General features: G+C 46.2%; 1 protein-coding gene across 2 annotated transcripts in view; it reads right to left on the minus strand.

Moving 5' to 3' along the window:
- Window positions 1-8,977: 8,977 nt before the first annotated feature.
- The window catches only part of ALDH1A2 (aldehyde dehydrogenase 1 family member A2), a 130,821-nt gene continuing 114,873 nt past the window's right edge, over window positions 8,978-24,925 (minus strand). For both annotated transcript variants that reach the window (XM_035258703.3, XM_009004960.5), the window contains exons 8-13: window positions 21,446-21,548; window positions 19,600-19,784; window positions 18,015-18,179; window positions 17,144-17,301; window positions 16,770-16,844; window positions 8,978-10,839 (exon numbers count right to left, since the gene is read on the minus strand). In XM_035258703.3, the coding sequence (XP_035114594.1) occupies window positions 10,767-10,839; window positions 16,770-16,844; window positions 17,144-17,301; window positions 18,015-18,179; window positions 19,600-19,784; window positions 21,446-21,548 (759 nt within the window). In that variant the 3' untranslated portion in view covers window positions 8,978-10,766. The remainder of the gene's footprint in view (window positions 10,840-16,769; window positions 16,845-17,143; window positions 17,302-18,014; window positions 18,180-19,599; window positions 19,785-21,445; window positions 21,549-24,925) is intronic.

The following is a 24,925-nucleotide window of genomic DNA, read 5'->3' on the forward strand; positions in this document are numbered from 1 at the left end:
GTAAAATGAGGATATTAGATGAATAATTTGAGAGGTCCCCACGTATGGTTTGAATGGGTCCCTCAGAGTTCGTGTGTTGAAATGGAAGCCCCAGAGCAACAGTGTTGAGAAGTGAGATATTTAAGAGGCAGTTCAGTCTTGAGGGCTCTGCCCTCATGAATGCATTAATTTTATCATGGGAATGGGTTCGTTACAACAGCAGTTTAGCCCTCTCTTGCCTCTCTTGCCCTTCTGCCTTCTGCCATGAGATGATGCAGCATGACGGCTCTCACCAGATGCCTGTGCCATGTTCTTGGACTTCCCAGCCTCCAGAACAGTGGGCCAACTTCTAATGTTTGTAACTTACCCAGTTTTTGGTACTCTGTTATAGCAACACAAAATGGACTGAGACAAACCTCCAAGGCCTCCTTTACTTCTCAAAATTCTATATATAATCCCTACCTAAATATTTCTTTTCCGTTTGAATCTGCATTTCAAATGATAGGAAGATACAGTCATCCTTTTACAGTTCCTGGTAACAGTGAAAATTTTGTAACTCTGAGCACCAGGAGTATGATTTTAGCCATTTTAGGATTGGGTGGGCAACAAAAGGAATTATTCAGGGCAATTTCAGTTTTGATCAGAAGAAAGAAGAGTAGCAGTGACCAAACCTAAGTTAAATAAGAGAAAATGGCCTGTTAGAATTGGAGAGAACCCACCATGGAAAGCTGTATTTTAGCACAGATAGGCCTGATCCCTCGTGATTTCTGCTCTTGTAGAGGCAGCAAAGCAAGATACGTGTCAAGAAAGGGATGGTCAATAAGACATTCTCTATTCTTCATTTCCTTTCAGCCCCTACTATACCAAGTAGGACAAGGAGCGTTGCTTTAAGGTTTCTCTCCTACTAAAATGCAAGACGCAGATGTTGCTTGATCAGCCATACACTCCGAGTGTATATATATTTTTCAAATCTTTTAAAAAATTTTATTGTGGTACAATATATACCACATAAAGTTTTCCACTTCAACGATTTTTAGGTGCACAGTTCTGTGGCATTCAGACGTTCACACTGCTGATGTCACCATCATCTCTCTCTAGAACTTTTTCATCTTCCCCTTGTGAAACTCCAGAGCCATTAATGACCCTAACACCTATTCCCTTTCCCACTCATCACTGGTGACCACCATTCGGTGTTCTGTCTCTATGAATTTGACTTTGCTAGGCACTTCAGCTAAGTGGCATCTGATAGAAGTGGTGCCTTTATTTAAGTGAAATTATACAATATTTGTCTTTTTGTGACAGGCTTGTTTCATGTAGTATGTCTTAAAATTTCACTCATGTTGTAGCATACAACAGGATTTCCTTCATTTTTAAGGCTGAAAAAGTTCATATGTTGTTACATAATAATATATACATAATACATAATTGTGTGTATATACATATATACAAACAATTGTGTGTATGGTGTGTGTGTATTGCATGTGCATGTAGTGTTTGGGTGGTGTATGGGTTGTATGGTGTTTGGGGGTGTGTGTGTGATGTTTGGGTGTGTGTCTGGTGTGTGTAGTGTTTGGGGGTGCGTGTGTGTTTGGGTGTGTGTGTAGTGTTTGGGGGTGTGTGTGTGGGTTGGGTGTGTGGTGTGTGTTTGGTGTTGGGGAGGGTGTGTGGTGTTTGGGGGTGTGTGGGGGGGTTGTGTGTGTGGTGTTTGTATGTTGCATGTGTAGTGTTTGGGGGTGTGTGTTGGTTGTGTGTGTGTGGTATGTGGTGTGTGTGTATGGTATTTGGGTGTGTGTGGGGGTTGTGTGTGTGGTGTTTGGGGTGTGTGGTATGTGGTGTGTGTGTATGGTATTTGGGTGTGTGTGTGTGGGTTGTGTGTGTGGTGTTTGTGTGTGTTGTGTGTGGTGTTTGGGAGTGTGTGTCGGTTGTGTGTGTGTGTGGTGTTTGGGAGGGTGTGTGGTATGTGGTGTGTGTATGGTATTTGGGGGTGTGTGTGTGGGTTGTGTGTGGTGTTTGTGTGTTGTGTGTGGTGTTTGGGGGTGTGTGTGGGGGTTGTGTGTGTGGTGTTTGTGTGTATGTTGCATGTGTAGTGTTTGGGGGTGTGTGTCGGTTGTGTGTGTGGTATGTGGTATGTGTGTATGGTATTTGGGTGTCTGTGTGGGTTGTGTGTGTGGTGTTTGGGGTGTGTGTGTGGTATGTGGTGTGTATGGTATTTGGGGGTGTGTGTGTGGGTTGTGTGTGTGGTGTTTGTGTTGTGTGTGTAGTGTTTGTGAGTGTCGGTTGTGTGTGTGTGTGGTGTTTGGGAGGGTGTGGTATGTGGTGTGTGTGTATGGTATTTGGGGGTGTGTGTGTGGGTTGTGTGTGGTGTTTGTGTGTGTTGTGTGTGTGGTGTTTGGGGGTGTGTGTGGGTTGGGTGTGTGGTGTGTTCAGTGTTTGGGGAGGTGTGTGGTATGGTATTGGGTGTGTGTGTGTGTGAGGTGTGTGTGTGGTGGGGGGGGAGTGTGTCTGGTGTGTGTAGCTCTGAGCACCAAAAGCATGGTTTTAGCCATGTCAGCATTAGGTGGGTGGCCAAGGGGACCATTCAGTGCACTTTCAGTTTTGATCAGAAGAAAGAAGAGTAGCTTGGGACTCACTAAAAGAAGAGGAATACACAAGAAATTATGTATATATCTGCAAATATATATATGTGTGTGTATACACACACACACACACACCACATTTTGTTTAGTCATTCACCTGTTGATTGACACTTCTGGCTGTTGTGAACATGAGTGTACAAATATCCGCTGAAGTACCAGCCATGAGCAGCTTTAGACAGGGATGAGAGGACCGTATCTGGCAGGCTGGGGCACTGGGGACAAACTTGCCTCCTTCCTGGTTGTACCCAGCCTTTCCATGGAGCTGGGCCCCTGCGCTCATCACTTTAGACCGTCTCACCCCAGGTGCACTGGGAGTTGAGCCCCACACGCTGGTGAGCCCTCCCTCGTGGGCGGCTGTGGCCAACACCGTGCAGGCTTTCCGTTCCTCTCGGGAGGGCTGGGACCACCCCATTTGGTGGCTGTGGAGCACTTTTCCCTCACAAGCGCTGTGCCTTCCTGCCTCCTCAGCTGAGCCCGGATGGCTCAAACCCGTGTAAATAAGCACATCTCCCAAACTGCCAGTGACCTTCGAAATTGGAAAGAATCGCACTGGAGGGTATGGGAAGCTCTCGGAGTAGGGCTTTTAAAGGTTACCAGAACACTTCTGAACAATGCGTGGAGGGGGCAAGACTGAAAACTGGTTTCGTTTCCTGACAAGAATTACTGACAGGCTTATTTATTACAGTCCTTGATATCGCACAGGGTAAGTGGAAAAAAAACGACGAGTGTTTCCAATATGTAAGCGGTGTTTCTCATTACTTTACTTGTTATCTTAGAGAAGCAAAGGGAAAATAAAAAAGCCGAATCAGAATCCTGGGTCATCACGCCCCAAGCTGAGACCTCAGGCCTGAGTGGGTTCCAGGGCGGGTTTATTTTCCTAGGTTTGTAAAAGGTTATCAGTTGGTCTTGTGTGCAAGCCTTGCATCTAGTTTGCAAGAATAACAGTTTCTTGTGGGAATGGAACAGAACAACAAGCAACAGAACTGTTGTGAGCATGTTCCCGTTTTCTCTCTGCTGTCCTTGAGGCAGAGCTGACTTCAGCTCAGCCCGTTTGGCAGAGGGCTCCTGCTTTCAGCGTCTGGCCAGGGCAGCCCCTGCTCTTTGCAGCTTTGGGGAGCTGAGAGGCCTTTGTATAATGTTGTTCTTCCCGAGGTATTCTTGTCACCCAGAGGACTGCTGTGGTTCCATTTCAATAGTCAAACCAGGCAAGTCATTTCCCTCCCAGGCCAACATTTCCCTCCCTCGTGTTCCTTGAGCTTGGTGATCAGGATAAAGACAACAGCGATCATCCTGATCATCATCATCATCATCATCATCACCACCACCACATTACAGTTAACATTTATTCAGCACGACTTGGCAACCCCCCCGTAAGTTAGCATTTGCTGGCCTCACCAATTTATCCCTTGCCCATTCTTGCTATCTATCTGTTCATTTAAACAGAGGGGAGCCAGCCCAACATCTTCTGTCCAAAACATTCTCTGGATCCTCAGTGACTCAGCAGGTGGAGCAGAACTTCCTGGGCACAGACATGTAATTTTTAAATGGTCATCATCTTTCCAATCTCCTAGCATTCACCTAGTTAATGGCTCCAGTCCTGCCGTCTCTAAGTCTACCTTCATGTAGGTGTCTTCCTGCCTGGCTTCCATACAGAAACTGACCCCAAGGTAGATCACAGAGGCTGAGATATATAACCTCTCTGGGACTACAGCCTCTAGTAAATGCAGATTTATTTATTTTTTTCATTAATTGCTCCCATGTGCTTAAGCTCTTACAACGGGGGCTTTAAGTACTTTAAGCACATTCTTGTTCTGCCCTCAGGATGACAGTGAAGGCAGGTAATTTTATCACCCCATTTTATAGGTGAGAAAATTGGGGGTTTGGAAGGCGAATTTTCCAAGGGCATACAGCTGTGAGTGACGGAGCACCTTGGAATTCTGTTCGTTTGCCCATTGGAGGAGGTCTTGATGTTACCGACAAGCTTCCCTTTCTGGAATCAGAGCATGTCAGATCGAAGCATCAAAGAGTAGACATGTGACAAGGGGTGGCCATCCCCTCCAAACACACCCGTTCCCCAGCCTTGGCCTGACAAGCCCCTATTCCCACCTGCTTTGGTACACATAGCTCAGGGCTAGGAGCAGACGTTGTTGCAGGCTCTGAGAATGTGGGGATCACACCTCCCCAGGCCACCAGGGAGCGTGAGCTAATTGTATTAACAAGTGGCATCTGGATTTTATTCCATTTTACACGAATCCTATGTTTATGAATGACCCTAAGTTGGGAATGGAGATGGAGGCCTCCACTGCTTAACAAACAGAACTTCCCCTTGGATGTGCCAAGTCTGGCAAGCCAGAGAGCACTGTATGTTCTTGTTCCTTGCTACTCAGCTACCCACAGTGGCAGTTTTGAAAGCTGTCACTTTAAATTTCCAGACAAGAGAAACTGGGGAAAGGTACTACATTATTGGTCCACAAATTGGATGTGTATGTCTGGAATTAGAAAGAGGTCTTCCCAGGGTCCTGGAAACCCCATGTGTGGCTGGGGGTGGGGTAAGAGGGGTCCCTCCTCTTTCCAGCTTAGGATTGCTTGAGTTGGTTTGATTTTATCCTGCCTAGACTCTAAAATAGGAAACCAGAGGCACCTTTCTGAAAACACACTGGGGAATCCATGTTGTGGAAGAAATTGGGCAACTCAATAGACTTGATAATGTCTATTTCACCAGGATAAGGACAGGGATTGCTCTAGAGAAACAAAAAGAGCAAGGCCAAAGGCCCTTGGAACCATTGAGAGGAGTGCATGCTCCATCAGGAGCGGGGCAGGCTGTGCTGGTTTCAGGTTCCTCCTTGCTACATAGATAAATGGCCAAAGGAAACATTATCCCAGCAGTTTCACATCAAAGGCTAAATGGCAAGCTGGTCTTCCTTTTCAGCTGGCCAGTAACCAAGTGAAAATTAGACGGTGTACATGTTGAGGAAGAGGGCTCCACACCATTCCAGAGTGGACTTTCCCACGCTCTCACTCCCAGCTGGTCCCACGGATGCGCAGTTGCTGTGTAAGACATTCTGGGTGGCGCAGACGGCGTGGCCAGGGCTACAGGCCAGATTATGGCTCTACAGAGGGTCTGAACAATGTGTTGAATGTACAGGACTGAAGCTTGGAAGAAAGTCACAGCTGCATGCACCCCCCTGGCCCCTAGCTGGCTTGAGGTATTCAGATGAGGTCTGGCCACCAGGCAAGGAAGCCTCCCTGGAAACATACAGGAAATGATCCTAGAGTCTGGGTCGACATGGAGGCCTAAACGCTAGTGAGAAGTGAATGTGGATGTCCTGCCGACTGACTGCAGAGCATCAGAGCCATTCTGCTTGGTTTCTATAGTTGTTTGCACTTGTGTGTGTACATACATGTCTCGGACTGAGTGCAGAACTGTCATCTACTATGTCACTTAATCCCCACACACCTCTGTGAAGCAGGTAGCACAGGCACGATCATCTTGATCCTACAAAGGAAGCAGTGGAAGTTAAGACACACGTCCTGTAAACGGTCGCTAAGAGACACTAAGTGGGGACCTCTGATTACACTTCTCTCTCTGATAGAGCGTGCTTTTTGCTCTGGCATACTGCTAGTCGGCTGACGCCAAGGGCAAAGTTGTCACTCTAGATTACCCACTCAGCCGACCTGGGAAAGGTACCACGTTACTCTTGCATACCTTGGGTGTCTGTGCGTGGGAAGGAGGTACAGTGAGATGGCCAGGGAAGCTGCTGATTATTGCTCACAAATGGCCTTAGACTATGCAATTTACAAGGGTGATAGCCATGTATGTCCTGCTCTGTATTCCCAGCACCTGTGCCAGTGACTAGCAGAATAAACATTTGTGGAGGGAGGGAAGGAAGGAAGAAGAGGGAGAGGGAAGGTGGAAGAGGAGGTTCGTGTCTTAGGTTCACCGTTTCTTAGCATTCCCTCATCAGGCAGTCTGGTAAGACCGTGTCGTCTGTGTTTTCTAGCCCCGTTCTCATTTCATTAGTTTCCCATCTGCATTTTCTTTTTCACACTCACTTTGATTTCATGGGAATTTGTTTTTATTATTGTTCTTACCTTTTAAGCATTCTTATGACTGATTTTAGTATTTCTGAATTATTAGTCAACCAACAGAAAAACTAAAATAAATGACTATATAAATACACACAACTGGCCATGAATGGGCATTTCTGTTGTGGCTACACCTTCCCTCCTCCCCCACTCCTCCACCAAGAATGTCACCAATTCAGAACTAGCAGAGTCTGCATTGAGACTCTTTCCATCTTGTATTCATCCTTTCCACACCTTCCTAAATCTACTCACTCTTCAACATATATTCTGAGACGTTACCTCCTGCCCCAGCTGCTCGGAGCTCTCACTTCTAATTCATGAGGCCCTGAACAACCCTGAGCTCCTCTCCTCCCTGTCGGGTTCTGAGTGGGCAAGAGTATCAGGTGGAGAGCACAAGAGAGCAGTTGTTCCATATGTCCCGGCAGGTGGGGGGGAATCTCTGGGAACGCTCAGGGCCTGCTACTGCAGGGGGAGGCCACATGGCTCACGGCTGAAGAGCAGGGCACTGCCATCAGCTTCTACTTAGTCAACACGGAGATCCAAAGCCCCTAACACACGGGCTCCACACGCCACCCTTGTCTTTTCAACCCTCTGCCGCCTGTGCTCCTTGGCTTCGCTCCCGTTTCTGGGTAACACCTGCAGAGCTCCCTGCTGTTCCTGACTGCAGCCTCCCGTTCTTCTGCTGGGCTTTTTCTCCCTGGCGCTGGCCCTGGTTTTATCATGACTCCCCCTGGATCGGCAGCAATCACTTTTATGTTTAGGAGTCTGGTCCACCTGAGCCAAGTCCGAATTTCCTACCTCCAGTTGCCTGCTTAGATTTCTATCTGAAAGGGGTGTCCCTTCATCACCCCCAGTTTACATCTGCCAAGCCTGAAGTCAAGATCTCTCCCCAAAACTGCGTTTCATCCTTAGCTTCCGAGGCAGTGGGATTACCATTTTCCTGCTTGCCCTGGTCAGTAAACGTGATTCTTTCATTCTTCCGTGCTCACTCCTCAAGTTCTGGTGACATCTCTATTATTTGTTTCCTTCCTCTTCCACCCTCCCTAGCATTATGCCATCCATAGTTTTACGGCAAACAGACTGTAATCAGTCTCCTCCTTCATCTGCTTTGCCCCAGACCAGTGTACTCCAACCACTGCTTCCGTTACATTCCAACTCAAAGCCCACAAGTGTCTGTTTTTTATTGCATTACTGCGGGACAGCCCTGGGTAAACTGAGACCCTCGCCAGTTCCCAGCATGCGGTGCCTGCTCTTGCCAGCCCATCTCCTCACTATCACATAAGTCAGCTGAGCTCGGCCTCATGTCTTTGGAGGTGATTCCTTTTATCAGAAGTGCTTTCACATGTCTCTCTGCTTCCAGATTCCTGCTAGCTATACATGCAACAATGGTACCTTTCTAAAAGACTTTCAAATGATACCTTCATGTCCAGGCCCCTCTCATTTTCTTCCTGGTGGCTCAATGAACAGAACATGAGCTGGATTCTCAGGGAGTCCCGCGTCTTACATTTCAGAGTTCCGTTTGGTGGTGCAGGGGTTGCAAATCTCCCATGCTCTGTCTGCTCTTCTGAGAGAGAAGCTACTGGCAGAGCAGAGCAGTGAAGCCAAGTCCACAGCACTGCATCTCTTCCCTCACATGAGATCTGCTCTGGGGCTCAGTCATTAGGTGTAGTTTTTGTCTCACTTGATCAGAACTTGGGTGGAGATTCCAAGGGTTGGAAGGAAAGGTGGGGAGATGTGCAGTTCTAAAGGGCAGCATCCACTCAAGAGCTTAACTCTGACAACACACTGAGAGAAAACAAGCTTGGTCTTGGTGGTAGGATAGTCACCGTCTACAGGTTGCTTTTTACAGCTGCAAAAACACTTCATCAGGTTATCAGCCTTTGACTTCACTTCATTTTGGGAAATATAAAGCTACTGTGAAATGCTGTCACCAATGTGAGCTCGTGGTGTGTAGTCCGCGTTTGTGAAAACAGACCCTACAGACTCCTCTGTGTTTTGGTTTTCATGGAGTCTGTTCTAAAGCAAACTTAGCAGTTCATGTATTTCAAACATGGTTATACTTACGTGCCAGGCCAACCATACGTGCACACATTTTTAAACAGTATCGAACAATCAGGTTTTTGTTTACCTTAGCAAATTCTGTAAAAACACCCTAGTGGGCTTCTGCTCAGTAACCCAAGAGAGCAACATAACTGAAAAGCCCAGCAGCTGGGGAAGGACCCAGGTATACCCAGTATGACACAAAGACCTGGAAACAGCCAAGCGATCCCAAGGAGTACACAATATATATGCTTTATTGCTAGCACAGAGGTTTTTTTTCTTTTAAAGTAAATTAAAAGAAATAAATCTTCATTTTCACATTTTACATTGCAGTCCAAAGGTAACTAGTTGGTTAGTGGATATGTCCACTTGGACACATGCTAGAGGAGGAGGGTGGCATTCACATGGAAGATCTCAGAAACGTGGCATTGGTCAGGGCTTAAAGCATTGGGCTGCTGAATGCACTGTCGTTTGTAAATAACAGCAAGTAGAGACTTGGAAACATCATGGAAGGGTAAGAGTTAGAACACTGGTATGGTTAGGAAACAGAAACTCGTTAAATACAGACGGCTATATGTATGTCGCCCATATTCCACATACTCTACATTATGTTTGGTACTTTGAAATAAATGATCTGCATCTAGGTTAGAATCTGGGTTGGATTTGGCAGGTGGAAACACGGAAGAAGGAAAGGAAGCTAAGATTTCCCACATCAAACTGGTGGAGTCACTGGAAAGCAGAAGAGGAGTGTGTAGTTGGTTAGAAAGGGAGGCGGGCCTGCTTCTCTCCCCCACACCGTGGGCCACCGCCTGCTCAGTGAGGGGCAAGAATGGCATGTGGATGAGCCACTGGGCGTGACAGAGGAGCTCAGTGGAGCAAGGCAGTCCCGGAACAGTGGGACTCAGCAAGTGGGAAAGGAAAGCCCTAGGCTTGGCCAGACTTTCCCAGGTCTCTGCCGGTAGCTGCAGGGCACGTTGGTAAAGTGTTAGATCAAAATCACACCCGCAGTACTGCAGTAGCAGGTATTGGTGTAGGGAGCTGGGGTTCAAAAGAAGCTACAGATTCCAACTACAGAAATAACTCATTGAATAATAATTGTTGCCCACCATCAGCAACTGAACTATGTCTGCAAAGCAGCCGGCATTATCAAATTCTTGAGCCTGCTCGGATTGTTTTTTGGTTGGTTCTAAGATAAACTTTAGAAAAGATCGTATCTGGCTACAAAAAACAACTCACCCCTTGCCTTATGCAGAAGAGCCAAGAAGGAATCCAATAGCACACACACACACACACACCCAGAACTGTGTAGCAAGCTCAGAAGCTGTGACCTGCACGTGATAACTTCCAGTCTCTACTGTCCCAGTCTTTTTCCATTCATGTTATTTACGGATGTAAGAAAACCCAACTGGGTCAGTAATATCCTAGGTTCTTATTACATCTGCAGTGGACCAGCTCCTGGCATTTTCATTCTGCTCTGACTCTAACTAAAACCATTTCATGTTTTGCTTTGAAGAAATGGGTAACATGAAATGGTAATTTGGCTTTAAAACCTTGGAAAATTGTTCACGGCCCAAACATCTGCCCTAAAATTAGCTCAGCTGAGATCTCATTGGAAGAGAGGGAGGGGTGGGTGAGCGGGTAGGGCATGGAAGGAAGAAAATGAAGAAGTAGAAAGGTCACCTTTCCTTGAGAGGAAAGTTCTTTGTGACAAAGGCATCAAATAATACAGCTCCCTCGTTTTGTCCTGTGCTCCAGGAGATCCTGGCTGTGTCTCTTGCTCCTCCTCTTACCTTTATCCCACTTTGCCCAATGCTTGGTATCGTTAAGGTGACCCCTTACAGAGTGCCAAGAAACTGTACCCAGCTGGTTTGCTTTAGCTGTGCAGTGACCTGCCTGGCCTACATGTTATTTCAATCTTTAAATAAAGACTGTGGCTCAACTTTGTATTCCTGAGAGCTGGATCCTACAGAGAAAGCAGAGAGGGACAGACGTGCAGGCTTGGCTTCATCTTCCTTCTGGGCCTTCTTAGGAGTTCTTCTGGGGGATCTTTACTGTCACAGTCTTTACTTCCGAGTACTCTCGCAAGCCGAACTCCCCCCTGAAACACAGAAATGGGCCATATTAGATACCAGAAGTCCAGGGAGCTGTATGTGAGTGCAGCGGGAGTCCTGGGGAGCTGCACTTTCGCCTGCCAACAGCAAGTCCTGGGGTGTTCATGTAAAAATTCTTCATATATGGGCAGCCCGGCCTTCCTCTGAGGGTCAGAGAAATTGTTATGTCATGAGTAGTCAGCAGATTTTAAAGTTAAAAGGTGATTTGTTTTCATAATACTGCACAGAAAAGCAGTGACTCTCACCTACTCAGTGAATTCATGTCGGCCTTGGCCGGAGGGCACACAGACAACCGGGGGCTTTGCTCAGAAGCCAAGTGCTGTGGCCAGCAGTGGGACCAGGCCCAGGTCCCTGAACGTCTTGGCCATGCCTCTCCCCACAAGGCAGCACTGGTTCAGTATTAGTTCTTTGGGACAGTGGTGTGATTTCCTCCCCACAAAACCCTTTTTTCTGCTACTGGCTACCCTCTGGATGTCTGTGTTCTGATAGTTTCCTTAGAGATCTAGCCCCTTTAACTGAAAGAAAAGGTTCTAGATTCCTTTTCATTGTTCCTAAGATTTAATAAACAGGAATGAACACCTGATGGCCTACAATAATAAGCAGAAGTCATCTGTAATACCTTAAAAATCTACTCCTGCATAATTATGGTCCACAGCCCATACCAGGTCAGGGGATATAGTCAGGAAATTAGAATCCCTGATTAAAAAGAATTGGGAAGTGTTAGCAATCTTCCCCACCTCCCCCAGATTCTCTGTCAGCTACTTCCCTTCTGAGATCCTGGTCAGGGATCAAAGGCTGCCATTCATTCAGTCAACAAACATTGATCGAGCTATTACTGCAGACAGCATGGTGCTTGGGCTGGGGCAGCAAAACTAAATAGCTGCTCTCAGCGTCTGAGGAGCTTGCAGGTGGTGGCGACAGACAGGGAGGGTGGGAGCAGGTCACGTGTTCTGTCCCTCTGGGTGCTTACCACAGTGCTCCTTCTCTTCCATATCTCCTCTGTTCTATTGTTCTTTTCACCTTAAGTGCCTTTTTTCCTTTTATCTATTTCATCATGAAATCAAGCATGTTCTCCTAAATCTGTCTTTAAAATAACGTGTTTTCTTCTAGTCTTTTGAAAGTCACTCTTCGGTGATGCTTTTCCCAACAGCCCAGGAGAGCCCCTTGTTCATACCTCAGCCACCACACTTATCATACGGGGAGGACGAGAAGCTTGACTATATCTCTGTCTGCCCCATCAAATCAGTAGGATCAGTTGTATCCTACTGATTTTGCTTTTCGCCTTCCACCAAACATAGGGTATAGCATAGCCTACAAGAGCAGGCACAAAGGAGGGAGGGAGGGAGGAGGGAGGAGGAAGGAAGAGCTTCCTATTCCCCTTTCTCTAGTTCTCCCTGTTGTCATATCTTCTAGACCAGGAGAAAAGAACACGTAGGAGATGTACTCGAATAGGAAAGGATTAAATGACTGAGAGAGTCGGTCAGTTTTAAAACGTACAGAGTTACTGTGACTGGGCTTTACCAGAGAGACCTGCTGTTAATGATTCCGGGTTCCTTTCAGGAGCCACACGGCCTACCTAAGGCTCCAGTGGTTTTGCCAGCAGCTCCTCTGAGCACCATGGGCACCCGAGTTCACAGAGACAAGACAGTAACCACGGACACACGAGGGAAAGCATGCTGTTCTCGTCGGTATAGTTCATTTCGCTTAGAGGAATGAGGGAAACCAGCTGAAACTGCCCCAGTCTTCGCGTGTCTCTCTCATTAACTCCATCCGGGCTCGAAGTCTCTTTATTACCAGCTCAGCTCTGGCGCTCTCTGGTCATTTTCCTGTCCTTGGGCAATTCTGAATGTGTCTCTTCATTATGGACACCATGTGTGTCCCGTTTGAAGTGAGTTTACCCCCTTCTTATTTCCCGGCTTGTGCACGCACTTATTAGGGCAGGCCCCGAGCCACACTTCACTCCCATGTGGCTCTCTAACTAGGCTGTAAGAAACGTAAGGAAGGCTACGGAGTCAGAAACCTTGCAGTTATGGTTGCTTTCAAGTGTGACCACTGGATCCCAGTGTTTGGGTGTGTGATGTAATGGAAAACCCTGCTAAACTGGAGGCGCTCCTCTCTGGGTCCTGGGCAGCCATCTCTGCACACTCTGTTTCGAGACAGAGAAGTGGACTCAAATCTGCTGTCAAAAGAATTGCTATGGACCCAGGACATCAAGGAAAGCCAGTGAGAGGTCTCAGAGCCGCATGACTGAGGAGGCATGGTGGAGAAAACGGGCACTGCGGCTGGGGTCAGAGACAGGAGTGCCCACTCAGCTCTGCCATTACCCAGCTGAAGGATGCCAGCTCAGTGTCGGCCAGCCTCTCGGTGCCCGGTCAGCTCTCCAGCAGTAGTTCCTGAACCTCAGCACACAGAAGTATCACCCAAGGGGCCTGCTTCAACTATTGAATCAACTGATCAGGCCCCTTGGGTGATGCTTCTGGGTGCTGAGGGTACTTCTTGAACCCTACTCCCGCCCCATAATTTGGTTTCAGAAGCGCTGGGGAGGGACCAGGAGACTGTAAGACAGATGGTCATTTGGGTCACACTCTGGGACACACTGCTCAAAGGTCACTGAGCCCTGAAGTTTGGTTTCTTAAGCAATTTTACCATCTGGTTTCAGGACTGCTGTCTCAAATTTGTTTACTCCAGTCAGATTTTGTGGCACATGCATTCAACAGGAAGAAGCCCACTGATGTGCGAAAGGTGTCACTGCTGGCCCGTCCCAATGCCCACACGGTCACCTTCACAGCCGGGCGGTACTTTAAGGCACAGTCACATTTAGAATCCTCGATTCCTGCTCCTCAGCAGACTAGGTTCTAGTCCCTAAGATACATCCAACTCAGATGCCTAGACACAAATAAGGTGACCTGTCAGTTTTGATGGCTCTTGGCCAGCCCTTTCGGAATCCCTCAGACTCACCCATAAAATCGGTCAGAGTTTCTGTTGAGGGTTTTCTATCTTTTGCTGCTCTTTCACTCGATCACCTGCATCAGAGGAGCTTGCAGGTGGTCGGGGCTGAGAGGGAGGGTGCAAGTGAGTCACTGGAAGGCAGGCTGCTCTCACATGTGACCACAGGACCCCAGGGTTTGGTATGTGACACAGTGGAAAGCCTGGCTGGCCTAGGGGTGCTTCTCTCTGGGTCCTGGGGCAGTGATCTCTACTGGAGTCATTCTGGAAGCTTCTTAAAAACGCAGGTCCTGATTCCCATCACAGATCCAGGAACTCAGAGTCTCTGAGAGTGAGTCCCTAGATGGTTTAAGAAAACCATCACCCAGACTGCAGGTGACCTCTTTGCATGTATGCATGCACGCGCGCGCACACACACACAAACTTGACAAGCCCTGATTTAGAGCGTCTAACAATGTTTCTCGTGTTCAAAGGCAGCATCCTGAGTTTTTAAAATGCTGAGGTTCAAAGCATTGTTTCCGTCGCCTCAGTTTGTGACATTTTATGGCTTCGCATTGCCGCCTCTCATCTCAGGGGAGTTTGATGAGGAAGTGAGGAAGAGGACAGGAAAAGTGAAACAGATGGAATTAGCTAAGCAGGAGGACCTGAGACCAGCTCAGTCTGAGCCTGGAAATTAAGAGGGCAGCCCTCCCTGCAGCTCTCTGTGGGAAGACGTCATGGGCTAGGTCAGCCCTCCTTGGAGTTTCCAGATGTTTCTGGAAGTGCCACTTAAAGTCTCTGCTCCTCTTAGGGGTGGACAGGGAGGTGTCAGGGACCAAAGCTGCATGGAGTTTGCAGGCCATGAGATAAACAATTCTGTTTACATGGAGGGTTACGTGGAGTTTCTGGGGCTGTATGAAATGAGGTGGAAGAGTTGGGAACCAGCACAGAGCAGATTCTTTTATTTGAAACATTTCCTGTCACGCTGGGTGACGTAAGAAAGAGAAAACATGTTTTGGGAGTCAGTGAAGACCAAGAACAATGCAATCTAGACAAGATGGGGAACACCCTCCTAATTATTCTTGAACTGCACTGTGATGTCGAATCACCATTGTGCCTGCAAAACAAGTGGAGACACGTGGTTGTTCACTCCCTTGGGCTGTTACGTGAAGTTCAGACAGAGCCACACGGGCTCCTGGACCATCTTTCTGGGCAAGGAGACAATTTCCGATGGGAATAGACTAAAGTCAGCTAATATCACAATCCTGTCCACAGCGAGGGACCATGGGTTAGCCTGGGATTAGGCTCCATCAACGAGCCATTCTTTACTGAAAGTACATTTTATGCTAATGACCCACACTGTTAACAATCTACAACCACACAGTCAATGCAGCGTTCTGAGAGCCAGTGCAGCCCCCAGCATTTCAGAGTTGGGAGAGCACAGACATAGAGGAAGGAAATGAAGTAAGAAGCAGAGTCCATCTTGAAAAGTGGAAGCAGAAAGTTAAGGGCCAATGCAAATGAAGAGATACCTGGAGTGTGTGAGGACTCTGTAAAAGCTGAAGGAATACAAAGAACGAAAAATAAAATGCAGATTGGTTATAGGTCCAGGCTGCTAAGTGAGGAGCACGGGAGGCTGGAGGAAAAGGTTCCGGTGGTAACAACCTCCCCCTGCCATACCAGATACAGAACCTAAGTTTGTAACACCAGCTGAAATTGAGGGAGACTTCTGCCAGACTTAGAGGTTTGTTAAGAAAAAGAGGGCTCACCTATAGAACACTCATCTACCTGATGAATAATGACGGCTGCAGCTAACGTTTTCTGACGGCTTGCCAGACATTGTTGGACGTTTGCGTACTTGAACCTTACACTGAATCCTCACAACAGCCCTGAGGTAGGTACTACAATGATGCCCATCTTACGGATGAGGAAACGGAGGCTTAGCGAGATTAAGTCATCTGTCCAGGGTTGCTCAGGTAGTAATAGCGGCAGGATTCAAGTCCAAGGAGTGCGATTCCAGAAACGGTTCTATTCTCCAACCTATGACACTTTATAGCTTCATGCTAGGCCGCGCGAAGTGACCGGCGAGACTCTGAAATACGTAAATCCTCCGCTCCAGTCTTGTGGGTTCACCGCATTTCTCCCACAAACACTACAGCTCTTTTCCCCACAGCACTCACTCTCCCCACTGCTACCTGGGTTTGCCCACCGGTCTGGAAAATACATCCCCCTCCTCTATCCAAGTGTTCCTCTTCTTGAAAGGCGGATCAAATCCCTGTAGCAGATCACATCTAAAGACGGCCCTGATGTCTGCAGCGCACAATGACCTTCCCTGTCCCTGAGCTCCTCGGTCTCTTGACAGTCCTTTCGTGATTCTTCTCGTTCTCTTTTATTTACCTACACACACATTCAATGCCTTAAGCGTCTGCATCTTCCTCTGCAGACCAATCGTAGTGCTTTATACAGAGCTTATGTTCAGTACTTCTTAGACTGCAAACTAAGCATTTGCTGAAGGAAATGTGCATTCACTAATGGCTGGGAGAACGGGTATGGAACATATTTCCTCTGTGAGTCACAGGATTCCGGAAATATGGATCCGCTTCTTTCAAAGGGAGGAAAAGTGCGGTTTTTTTCCTGGATGTTACTTCCAAGAAAAAATGTTACTTCCTGTCTGAAGTCTTCTCTGACCCCACCAGTCAAAATTAACGAATTTTTCTCTGTACTGACAAAATGTTAATATACTTCTGTCACAGCCTTTGTTACAGGGAATTAATGGTACGTTAGTTTTTCCATTCTCACTTTGGGAAAGGAAACTGTGTCTTATTCATCTCTATAATATGTAGCAGTACTTAGCTTATAGTAGCATGTGTTCAACAAAATGTTTGTTGAATGAATGTTTGAGTGTAAGATAATTAAAGTATTTTTTAAGTACTGCTCTGTGCTGATATTTGCAATCTATTTCTCTGCAAGGATCAGCAACTTTGAGACTTACATTTCTCTCCCATTTCCAGACATCTTGAATCCCCCAAAGGGGCTCTGGGCATTTAAGGCATTGTAACAATTGATCCTGGAAGAAGAAGACATAGTAATGTGAGTTCATGTAAATTCTGCCCACACAGAAATAATCTAACTGGCATGGGATTTCTTTTAGAAGTTCTGTTTTTAAATTTCTTTGTTCCAGAGGAAAAATTTGGAATTTAAAATATACTTTTGATTTCTGGATCTAAGCAATAAGGAGTGTACACCTTTTCTGGTGAAGTTGGGTTGCTTCTGGTATTCCCCATCCTTCCAAGAAGATCCCTGTTTATTTCACCCTGGTGGCTATGCCGCCAGTGTAATGTGTGACCAGACTGACTCTGATCTTACCAGACAGTCCCAGCTTGCATTGCAGAAGACACTGTGAGGGCCTTGTTGATATCATTAGTAAAGACGGCTGCTACGAGTCCAAAGTCTGAGTTATTGGCTCTTTCAATAACTTCATCCATTGTCTTAAATCTCAAAATTTCCTGCACAGGGCCAAAGATCTGCAAAAAGACAGTATGACTCAACATGGCTGCTCTGTCATTCCTTTACCTGATTTCCACGTTTCAAAGCAAATTTACTCTTCCTTGTTTATTTAAATGACATTTAAGTTTAGCAGCACAAAACTGTAACATCTCCCAACCTTTCCTAGGATAAGATCATGCACAAAGAGTCTAACATGAGTGTTTGCTTAACATCCCAGCGTCCCCAACCCCTCCGGCATCACTTCCTTCCACTATGTATCCTAGTGGTGTCTTCTTTAGGTACAGAAGGGAAAGTGGCATCCTCCATGATCCTGCAGACACTGCTCCAGGACTGAATGCTCTGGACTGCTGACTGACTTGCTCGTGATCCCTCTCTTGCACAGATGTGAAGATGCGTCAGTGTTTTCTCTGTCCTGGTCAACATCCTACTGACCCACATTTGGGAGAGCTGAACTATTGCCAGTGTATTGTTGAGGCCAGTGGTAGGCTATTCTGATTGTTCTGTTAGCTAATAATAATCACAAGCCCAGAGCATGTCACCTGGCCTCCATCCAGCTTGCTCGTCTTTTGGTTTAATTTTCTTCTTGAAACTGGAATTTTCATAGCTGTGTTTATTATTATTACAAATAAACATTTATATTATATAAAATATAAAGAGCTAAAACTCTAATAATATCTGCTAGAAATCCTCTAGAAACGATCTCAAGAAAGATATGGTTTTCATAAGATACCTCCTCCTTGGCAATCCGCATATCATCAGTGACGTTGGAAAACACTGTGGGCTCAATGAAAAACCCCTTCCGGCCCAGTCCTTTGCCTCCACACTCCAGCTTGGCGCCCTCGGCCACACCACTCTGGATGAGTTCCAAGATCTTGTTGTACTGTTTCTTATCGATCTATGGGAGACATGACTTAGTAGCTCCAAACACAACCTTCTATGAAAATGGAAAGAAGTGGGTTCTTGAGAATCTTTCATTTTATGATTTTTTTCAAAGTTTCACTACACCCAGTCAAATCATATAAAACTGCTGTTACTTACCAATTTCTGACCTAGAAAAAATGGGCAGTTTTGTACGGTTAACCCTAACATATCGAGCACTGCAGTAAAGGTACTGCTCTGATGACACTGCCTAATCGGAAGTACCGGCTAAACATTTAGAAAATGTTTCCAAGTGGAGACACTGGCCAATTTATTATTTATTGTTCATATGAGGAAAAATTGACTTTTATCATGGAATGAGTAACTCAGCAAGTTGTATCGATGGTAGGAGACAAAATTAGCACATATGCTCTTTAGATAGTGGTACCCATCCAAGCTTACTCCAGTTTGTTTTTAAAGGAATTGCTACTCGCTTTTAGAGGAACCCTGGAGGAAAATATTAACCGTAGAGAGTGAGGGACTAGCTTCCTAGTCAGTCTCCCCCCCAAACTGACAGAGCTATTTCGTTATTATGGTAAATAATACAAAAACCTACCTTCACCCAGTTTGAACTGCTCAGCCCGAACATGAGTCTCCTCGTGAGTAGTCCCCACACCGAGCAGATGCTGCCCCTTACCAGGAAATCCTATGCTCTAGAGACCCAGACAAGAGCTGGCACAGAACCCTTCTAAACATTCTCAGACCCTGGCTGTGTACAGATTATAACCAGAATTGGCTTCAGAAATATGCCTTGATGATTATGGTGAATCTGCAGAGGTGAAAAGTGTAGTCTGGCAGCTTGGGAGAGACTTTGTGGCCCTCCCCACCCCACTATAGAACACGAGGCATTCAGAGTAAGAAATAACGATACAACGAAAGGAAAGTGAGCCAGCCCTTCTTCTCCTGCACATTCATGAGCTGCAAGTCGTCTGTACAGGGTGGTTCATGCTGCTGGAGAGGCTCCTTGGCCGCTTGTAAAAGGGTGCATGGCTCTAGGAGAGAAAGCTGTCTACCACCCTCCTTGACTGTGGCATCTGTAGGGACGTCTGAAAGTTCAGTGATTAGAACGACTGAGACTGGTATCTAGTGTCAAGACCCATCTTCTCATACTCAGGGCTTCGTTTAGAACGGAGAGACTCCAGCTTAGTCCCAAAGGCCAGAATATCCTTAAAGTAACAGTAATCCCAGAAAATACAGAGAGAAAATTCAGAAAGGGAAAAGAGAAGCATAAGAGACGAGCAATCCCTCTCTGGCTATAGTTCCAGCCAGGAAGACAGGGTGGAGAATAAAGGAGGCAGCAGAAAAGGAAGATGATGCTTTGTAGGGTCCTACTAGAGTTCCAGTTCTGTGCCAGTTAAGGACTAAGTAAACAAAGGGAGACATTATGGTTTTTCTACCTGGGGACCCTGCTCAGTGGTGGGGTCGAAGGGACTCCCCACTATGCGCCTCTTGGCCCGCTCCACGCTTCTCCTCACAAACTCCTCGTAAATGGACTCCTCCACGAAGATTCGAGACCCTGCAGTGCAGCACTGGCCTTGATTGAAGAACACGCCCTGGTGAGCCTGCTCCACAGCATAGTCCACTACAAGAGGAAACAGCCGTGTTCTCACTGCTGTGCCTGGGGAGGGGCCTGTCTAGGAAGCCACCTCCCTCTCTGCTCCAAAGCCCAGGTCTCATGTGTTCACTGCAGGATGTAACCATCAATAGCACTGGATTGGGAATGAAACTTAGTTCTAGCTCTAAGTGCACCCTGACATGCTATGTGAACTTGAACAACTTCACTTCTTTGGGTTTCTTTCTTATTCTGCAAATAGAAGCACTGAACCTCATCTGTAACAGGAGTCTCAAACCCCAATATCCCACCGGGTTAGGTATATAAGGTAAAGGTATGGATGTGCCATGTGGTAAAGCAATGTAATGCAGAGTCTAGGAAAGCCACCACATTTTATGGTTGTCAGGCGTAATTATGAGGCCCAGGTTGCCAGATCTTTCCAGTTTTCAGAGAGATCAATATGTTAATGTGCATCACACTGTGATGTTTATACAGGTAAACATGTCTATATTCTGTATCTGGCCAATTTACAACTCCTAATCTGTAGGGCCTTGTAGCTGTATGTTTAGTATTTGGGAGATTAAACTGTACTATCAATGGGTCTTCTTTGAAGACACTAAATTCCCTCTAGATTGACATAGGATTGTGTAAAATCATATGCTCTGTCTTCCATTTTCATCTCTTATATCTTACACTTCAAAATAGCTTAATCCCACGTACATTAGTTGCTAAATGACTGACTGACTGAAAAATAATCAATGTTATGCCGATGGAGTACCTGCCCCTCAAGAGGAACAGGCCTAAGATTTCTGATTCTCTTGACAACTAATAGAAAGCTACAGCTGAACTCTGCAAATTCCAAGCTGGGCTGAAATTCAAGTGATCTGCTTTCCATATTCTGATTTCTCTGGTGGTAAAATTGGGAAAGCAGCTCTGCCTGGTAAAATGTGAAGCAAAAAAAAAAAAAAGAATCACTGAATGAGATTTTGGGATTTCCTTACCTGGAGAGCTTTTCAAAACAGAAAGGTCACACCTCTGCAGAATGACCTAGGTGGCATCCTTCCTAGAGACACGGGGCTTCTCAGGTTACTGCTCAAAGCCTCTGTAAGGCCCTACCGGCAAGGTGGAACCATCTCAGTTTTAGGACTACTCATACTGAACTGACCTATGTGCGCTGTCATCGTCAGTTAAAGTCATGGGAGCAGCAGAAAGGGGCTGGAATTGACTGCCCAGAGAAGGGGCTGTGGGTTTGGAAAACGCTGGCAGGGCTGGTGAATGACTATTTATAATGATCTACCAGCCACCAGGCACAGCTGAAAAGTTACAGATTCCTTGAACCTAGGCAGAGACCACTGCTCTTTTCACTATACACCACTGACCAAGCCTTCGTGTCACCCACCCTATTCCACATCACAGATCAAAACAGCTCATTAGTGTCTAGAAAACAAATTGTTCAGTCATCAGTTGATAAGTGCTCTTTTCCCAATATTAAACTATCTTCTCCTTAGAGGAAATCTTCTTTTATACATATATATATTATTTATAACAGCTCTGGGCATGGAGAGAGGAGATCTTCTTGATTGCTCTTAGCTTCAAAGATCTTTTGCTAGTGTCCTATCAAAAGTGGAGACACAAAAGAGGGCGCCAAAGGGTGTGTGCTGGTTCGTGTATGGGACCTGTGGTTGACTTACAGTCAGCATCAGCAAAGATGATATTCGGACTTTTCCCTCCAAGTTCCAGAGTTACTCTCTTCAAATTACTTCTTCCAGCTGCTTCTTGGATAAGCTTTCCAACCTGAAAGAAAGGAAATGGGGACAGGTTTTACATGCCCTGTAGCTGAGACAGTCACTGGCCAGTGCCGGCATGGGGCAACAACAGGATGCAGTAACTGTAAAAGGAAAAATGAAAAGACGCAGGGACGGCTGTTGGCATTCACTTGGGTAGACAAGATCTAAGTTAGCAGGGTGCAGTTTAATGTCCATGCTGGAGTCAACTGGAAGACAGCTTTAGTTTCATGATGGAAGGAGTAAGGAAGAGGGAGTTGTATCTGGAATCCTCATCACTGAGAGATTTCACTAAAGGCAACGACAAGCAAAATGTTAACTAGAGATTTCCATCAGTGCATTGTGGCCTTTAGCTGTGGACTCCGGCTCCAGAAAAAAGCCAACTGGTGCCACTTGAAAGATATCATGAGTGTAAAAGAAATTGTTCATGTATCTCCCAAAACGCCAGGCTCGGTTTTTATAACATGCTTCAGAGACTATCAGTATTACACCCTCGCCTCTGCCTAGGGCTACAGTAAAAGGATACAAGACAGTTGAAATCTCTTTTTGTGCCGTCTAGTAAATGCCTTTTATCTTGAATCCAAGTAAACAAGACGCTGAGTTAGGAGAAAGCAATTGCCAATGAGTAGACTCACCTTGGCAGTGAAAGTGTCAGAATGGAAACAAAGATGCAGCACCTAGAGCCCCTGCTCAAGGCGGAACTCTACCTTAGTGATGGGGAGTGCTGTTGGGAGAGAGCCTGAAGCTGTCAGTTTCTTCAGGGTCCACCTCAGCTGAAAAGAGCTCCCTTGCTCAAGGAGATGCCCCCTTCCAAGTGGCCCATATCCACCCACTGGTGGTGGCAGGGGTATAAAGGCCCTACCTACCCTTTCAGACCAGCACAGGACTGGGCTCTGAGGAACCATATATAGCTGGCAGAGGCGGTGTCAGTTCCACTTCCCCATGGCCTCTCCCCTTCAGCAGGGATCCCTGGTAAAATCCCACAAGCTCAGCTCCAACTCTGTGAATGCTCCCTGGCAACCTAACCTGCAAGAGGGTGGGACTCTGAAGGAAAGCACAGGCCTCTTTATGGAAAATGCAGAGCAGAGTCACCGTACAGGCAATTTGGTCTTGTTGAGATGAAAACATGCTACTTGTTTCTGAAATTTTCCTGCAAGTTAGATATTTTAAAAGCTGTGGAAGAGAAAGGCTAAATTTACTTTCCACTCCTGCAGTCCCTTGTTGAGATCCTCTAGTAGGACTAAGGACTTCTCAGACAGTGGGTAGGAGAAAAGACTCCGGAGCCAGGCTGCCCGCAGTTTTGTTTTGTTTTAACCAGTTCTATCACTTACCAACTGTTTGAGCTTAGGAAATGTACTTATTGTCTCTACATTGTCTCTGAGCCTTGGTTCCTCCTCTGTAAATGGGAATAAAAATACTGTAGTTCAGAATTCCATTGTCCTGAGGAGTAAGTGGTCTACCTACCACATGTGGCACTTAGAAAGGAGCCTTCCACACAGTGAGTGTGCAGACACGCTAACTGTAAGCAAATGTGAGAAGCCAGGGCCCCCCTTTTCTTCCATGTTCAATGGAGAGAAATGGGGTGGTGGTAAGATTTCTGGACCTTCCTAAGCAGGTCTTCCTTGATCTCCCAAACTGCCTATGCTGCTAACTCCTTCAGAAAAACGCTGGAGAAACTCCAACTTCCCCTGGGTCTCCAGTATTACTAATTAGCTGTGACTCTGCCTCCTTGTAAAAAATTTTTGAAAATGTATCCCCATCCTGAGAAAAGCTAACCTTGGAGGGAAGAAGTGATGCCTATGAAAGATGCAGAACTGGAGTTTCTCGATTTGCTGAAAATGTTACTTACCAACGTGTTGTAAAATGCTAACACCTGGCCCTGAAAATCGATGGGTGAGCTGTGTGGCTAACCTGCCAGACTGCCCCTCCCCGACCCTTGACAGCTTGTGTCTCTTCCATTTCCAGGCAAGGGCCTCAGGAAGACCTGGGCTCCGTAAAGGCCCTGTTCCCACACAAACATGCCCCTCTGAGCAGAAAACAGGCAGACACAAAAGGAAGGAGAATCTGGCCCTCTGTTCCGGGAATGGTGAAAAAATGATGACTGGAGCCTGAGATGCCAGGTAAGAGGGGGAACTCCCACTGACGGGCAGTTTGGGAAACAGCAATGCCCCATTCAATGCCAGCACCCAGGGAGGGGTGTTCCCTGAGGATGCCATCGTCAGTGACTGCCTGCTCGACTCGGGGGGAATCCAGATTTATGGATGTGGACTCATTTTAAAGTCCAGGAAGATAAACAGGTAAGTGCCTTCTCAACAAGACCATTAGGGAAAATCACAAACATATTATTCGTTAAATTACACTATTTATTGAGTAGTCTATGTTAGATATTTACATGCATTGTCATTTAAGCCTCTCAAAAACCCTACAAAGTAGGTTTTATCTCGTTTTAGAGATGAGCAAACTTAAAAGTTAGCAGGCAATGAATGTCACCAGGCTCCCCGGCAGGTTCACAGCAGAAACTGTGGACTATCTGCAGGCTGATGCCAGGACCCAGGCCTGGGATTACTCCCTCCTCTTCCCTTCCTTCCTCCCAGCGTTCTGTCTGTCTTCTGTTCTGGTTTCTACATGTACTGAGTAGTAATGTGTGCCACATATCACCAAAATCTTAACCCTGCACTCCAAGATAATTCCAAAGTAAGTAGGAATAACACCTTCTGTATACATAAATGATGTTCATAAATCATCATTATAAAATTTAATTCTGCCTTCAGATTTACATTAAAGAAATAAGTAAAAGCAACAAAAAAAAAAATCATGGGTTTTACACATAGTAAGATGCTGAATAAAGATTTGGGGTTGGCAGACACTGCTGGCCCAGCTGGCATTGCGTTTCTGTTAGCCCTACTCCCGAATATTCATCAGGGCATTCTAGAGGTTGTTACTGGCCAACACTTCCAGTGGCAAAAAATGATTATTTTCATGGCGACGGTAACTATACATAAGTAGACGTTTCACTCAGTCTATGATCATCAGAGAAGACCTAAGAATAATTTTTCCTGCATCAGTGCTTTGCCAGTCTTTCCCCAGAAACCAAATTTGTGCTAAACACCACAAGGCAAGTCTCAGATGAATAGTGCCTTTCCACTTCACCTGTGGAAGAAGGTCGAGTTGCACTTCAGAAAGAACTAGGCTGTGGGAGAACCCCTTCCATCTAAAGTGGCCTCAGGACCAAACGCTCCTAAAAAATCCTGGCTTTTGCCAATGTTCCTCATTCAACACATATTCATAGTTTTCCTACTGTGTGCCAGGTGCAGTATTGGACACAGTCCCTTACCAACAAGGAATTCACAGCTTAAAGGACTCCCATGTAAACTGACTAGGTGTTAA

The sequence above is a fragment of the Callithrix jacchus genome, chromosome 8 (assembly GCF_049354715.1).
Source record: "Callithrix jacchus isolate 240 chromosome 8, calJac240_pri, whole genome shotgun sequence".
Taxonomy (NCBI): Eukaryota; Metazoa; Chordata; class Mammalia; order Primates; family Cebidae; genus Callithrix; species Callithrix jacchus.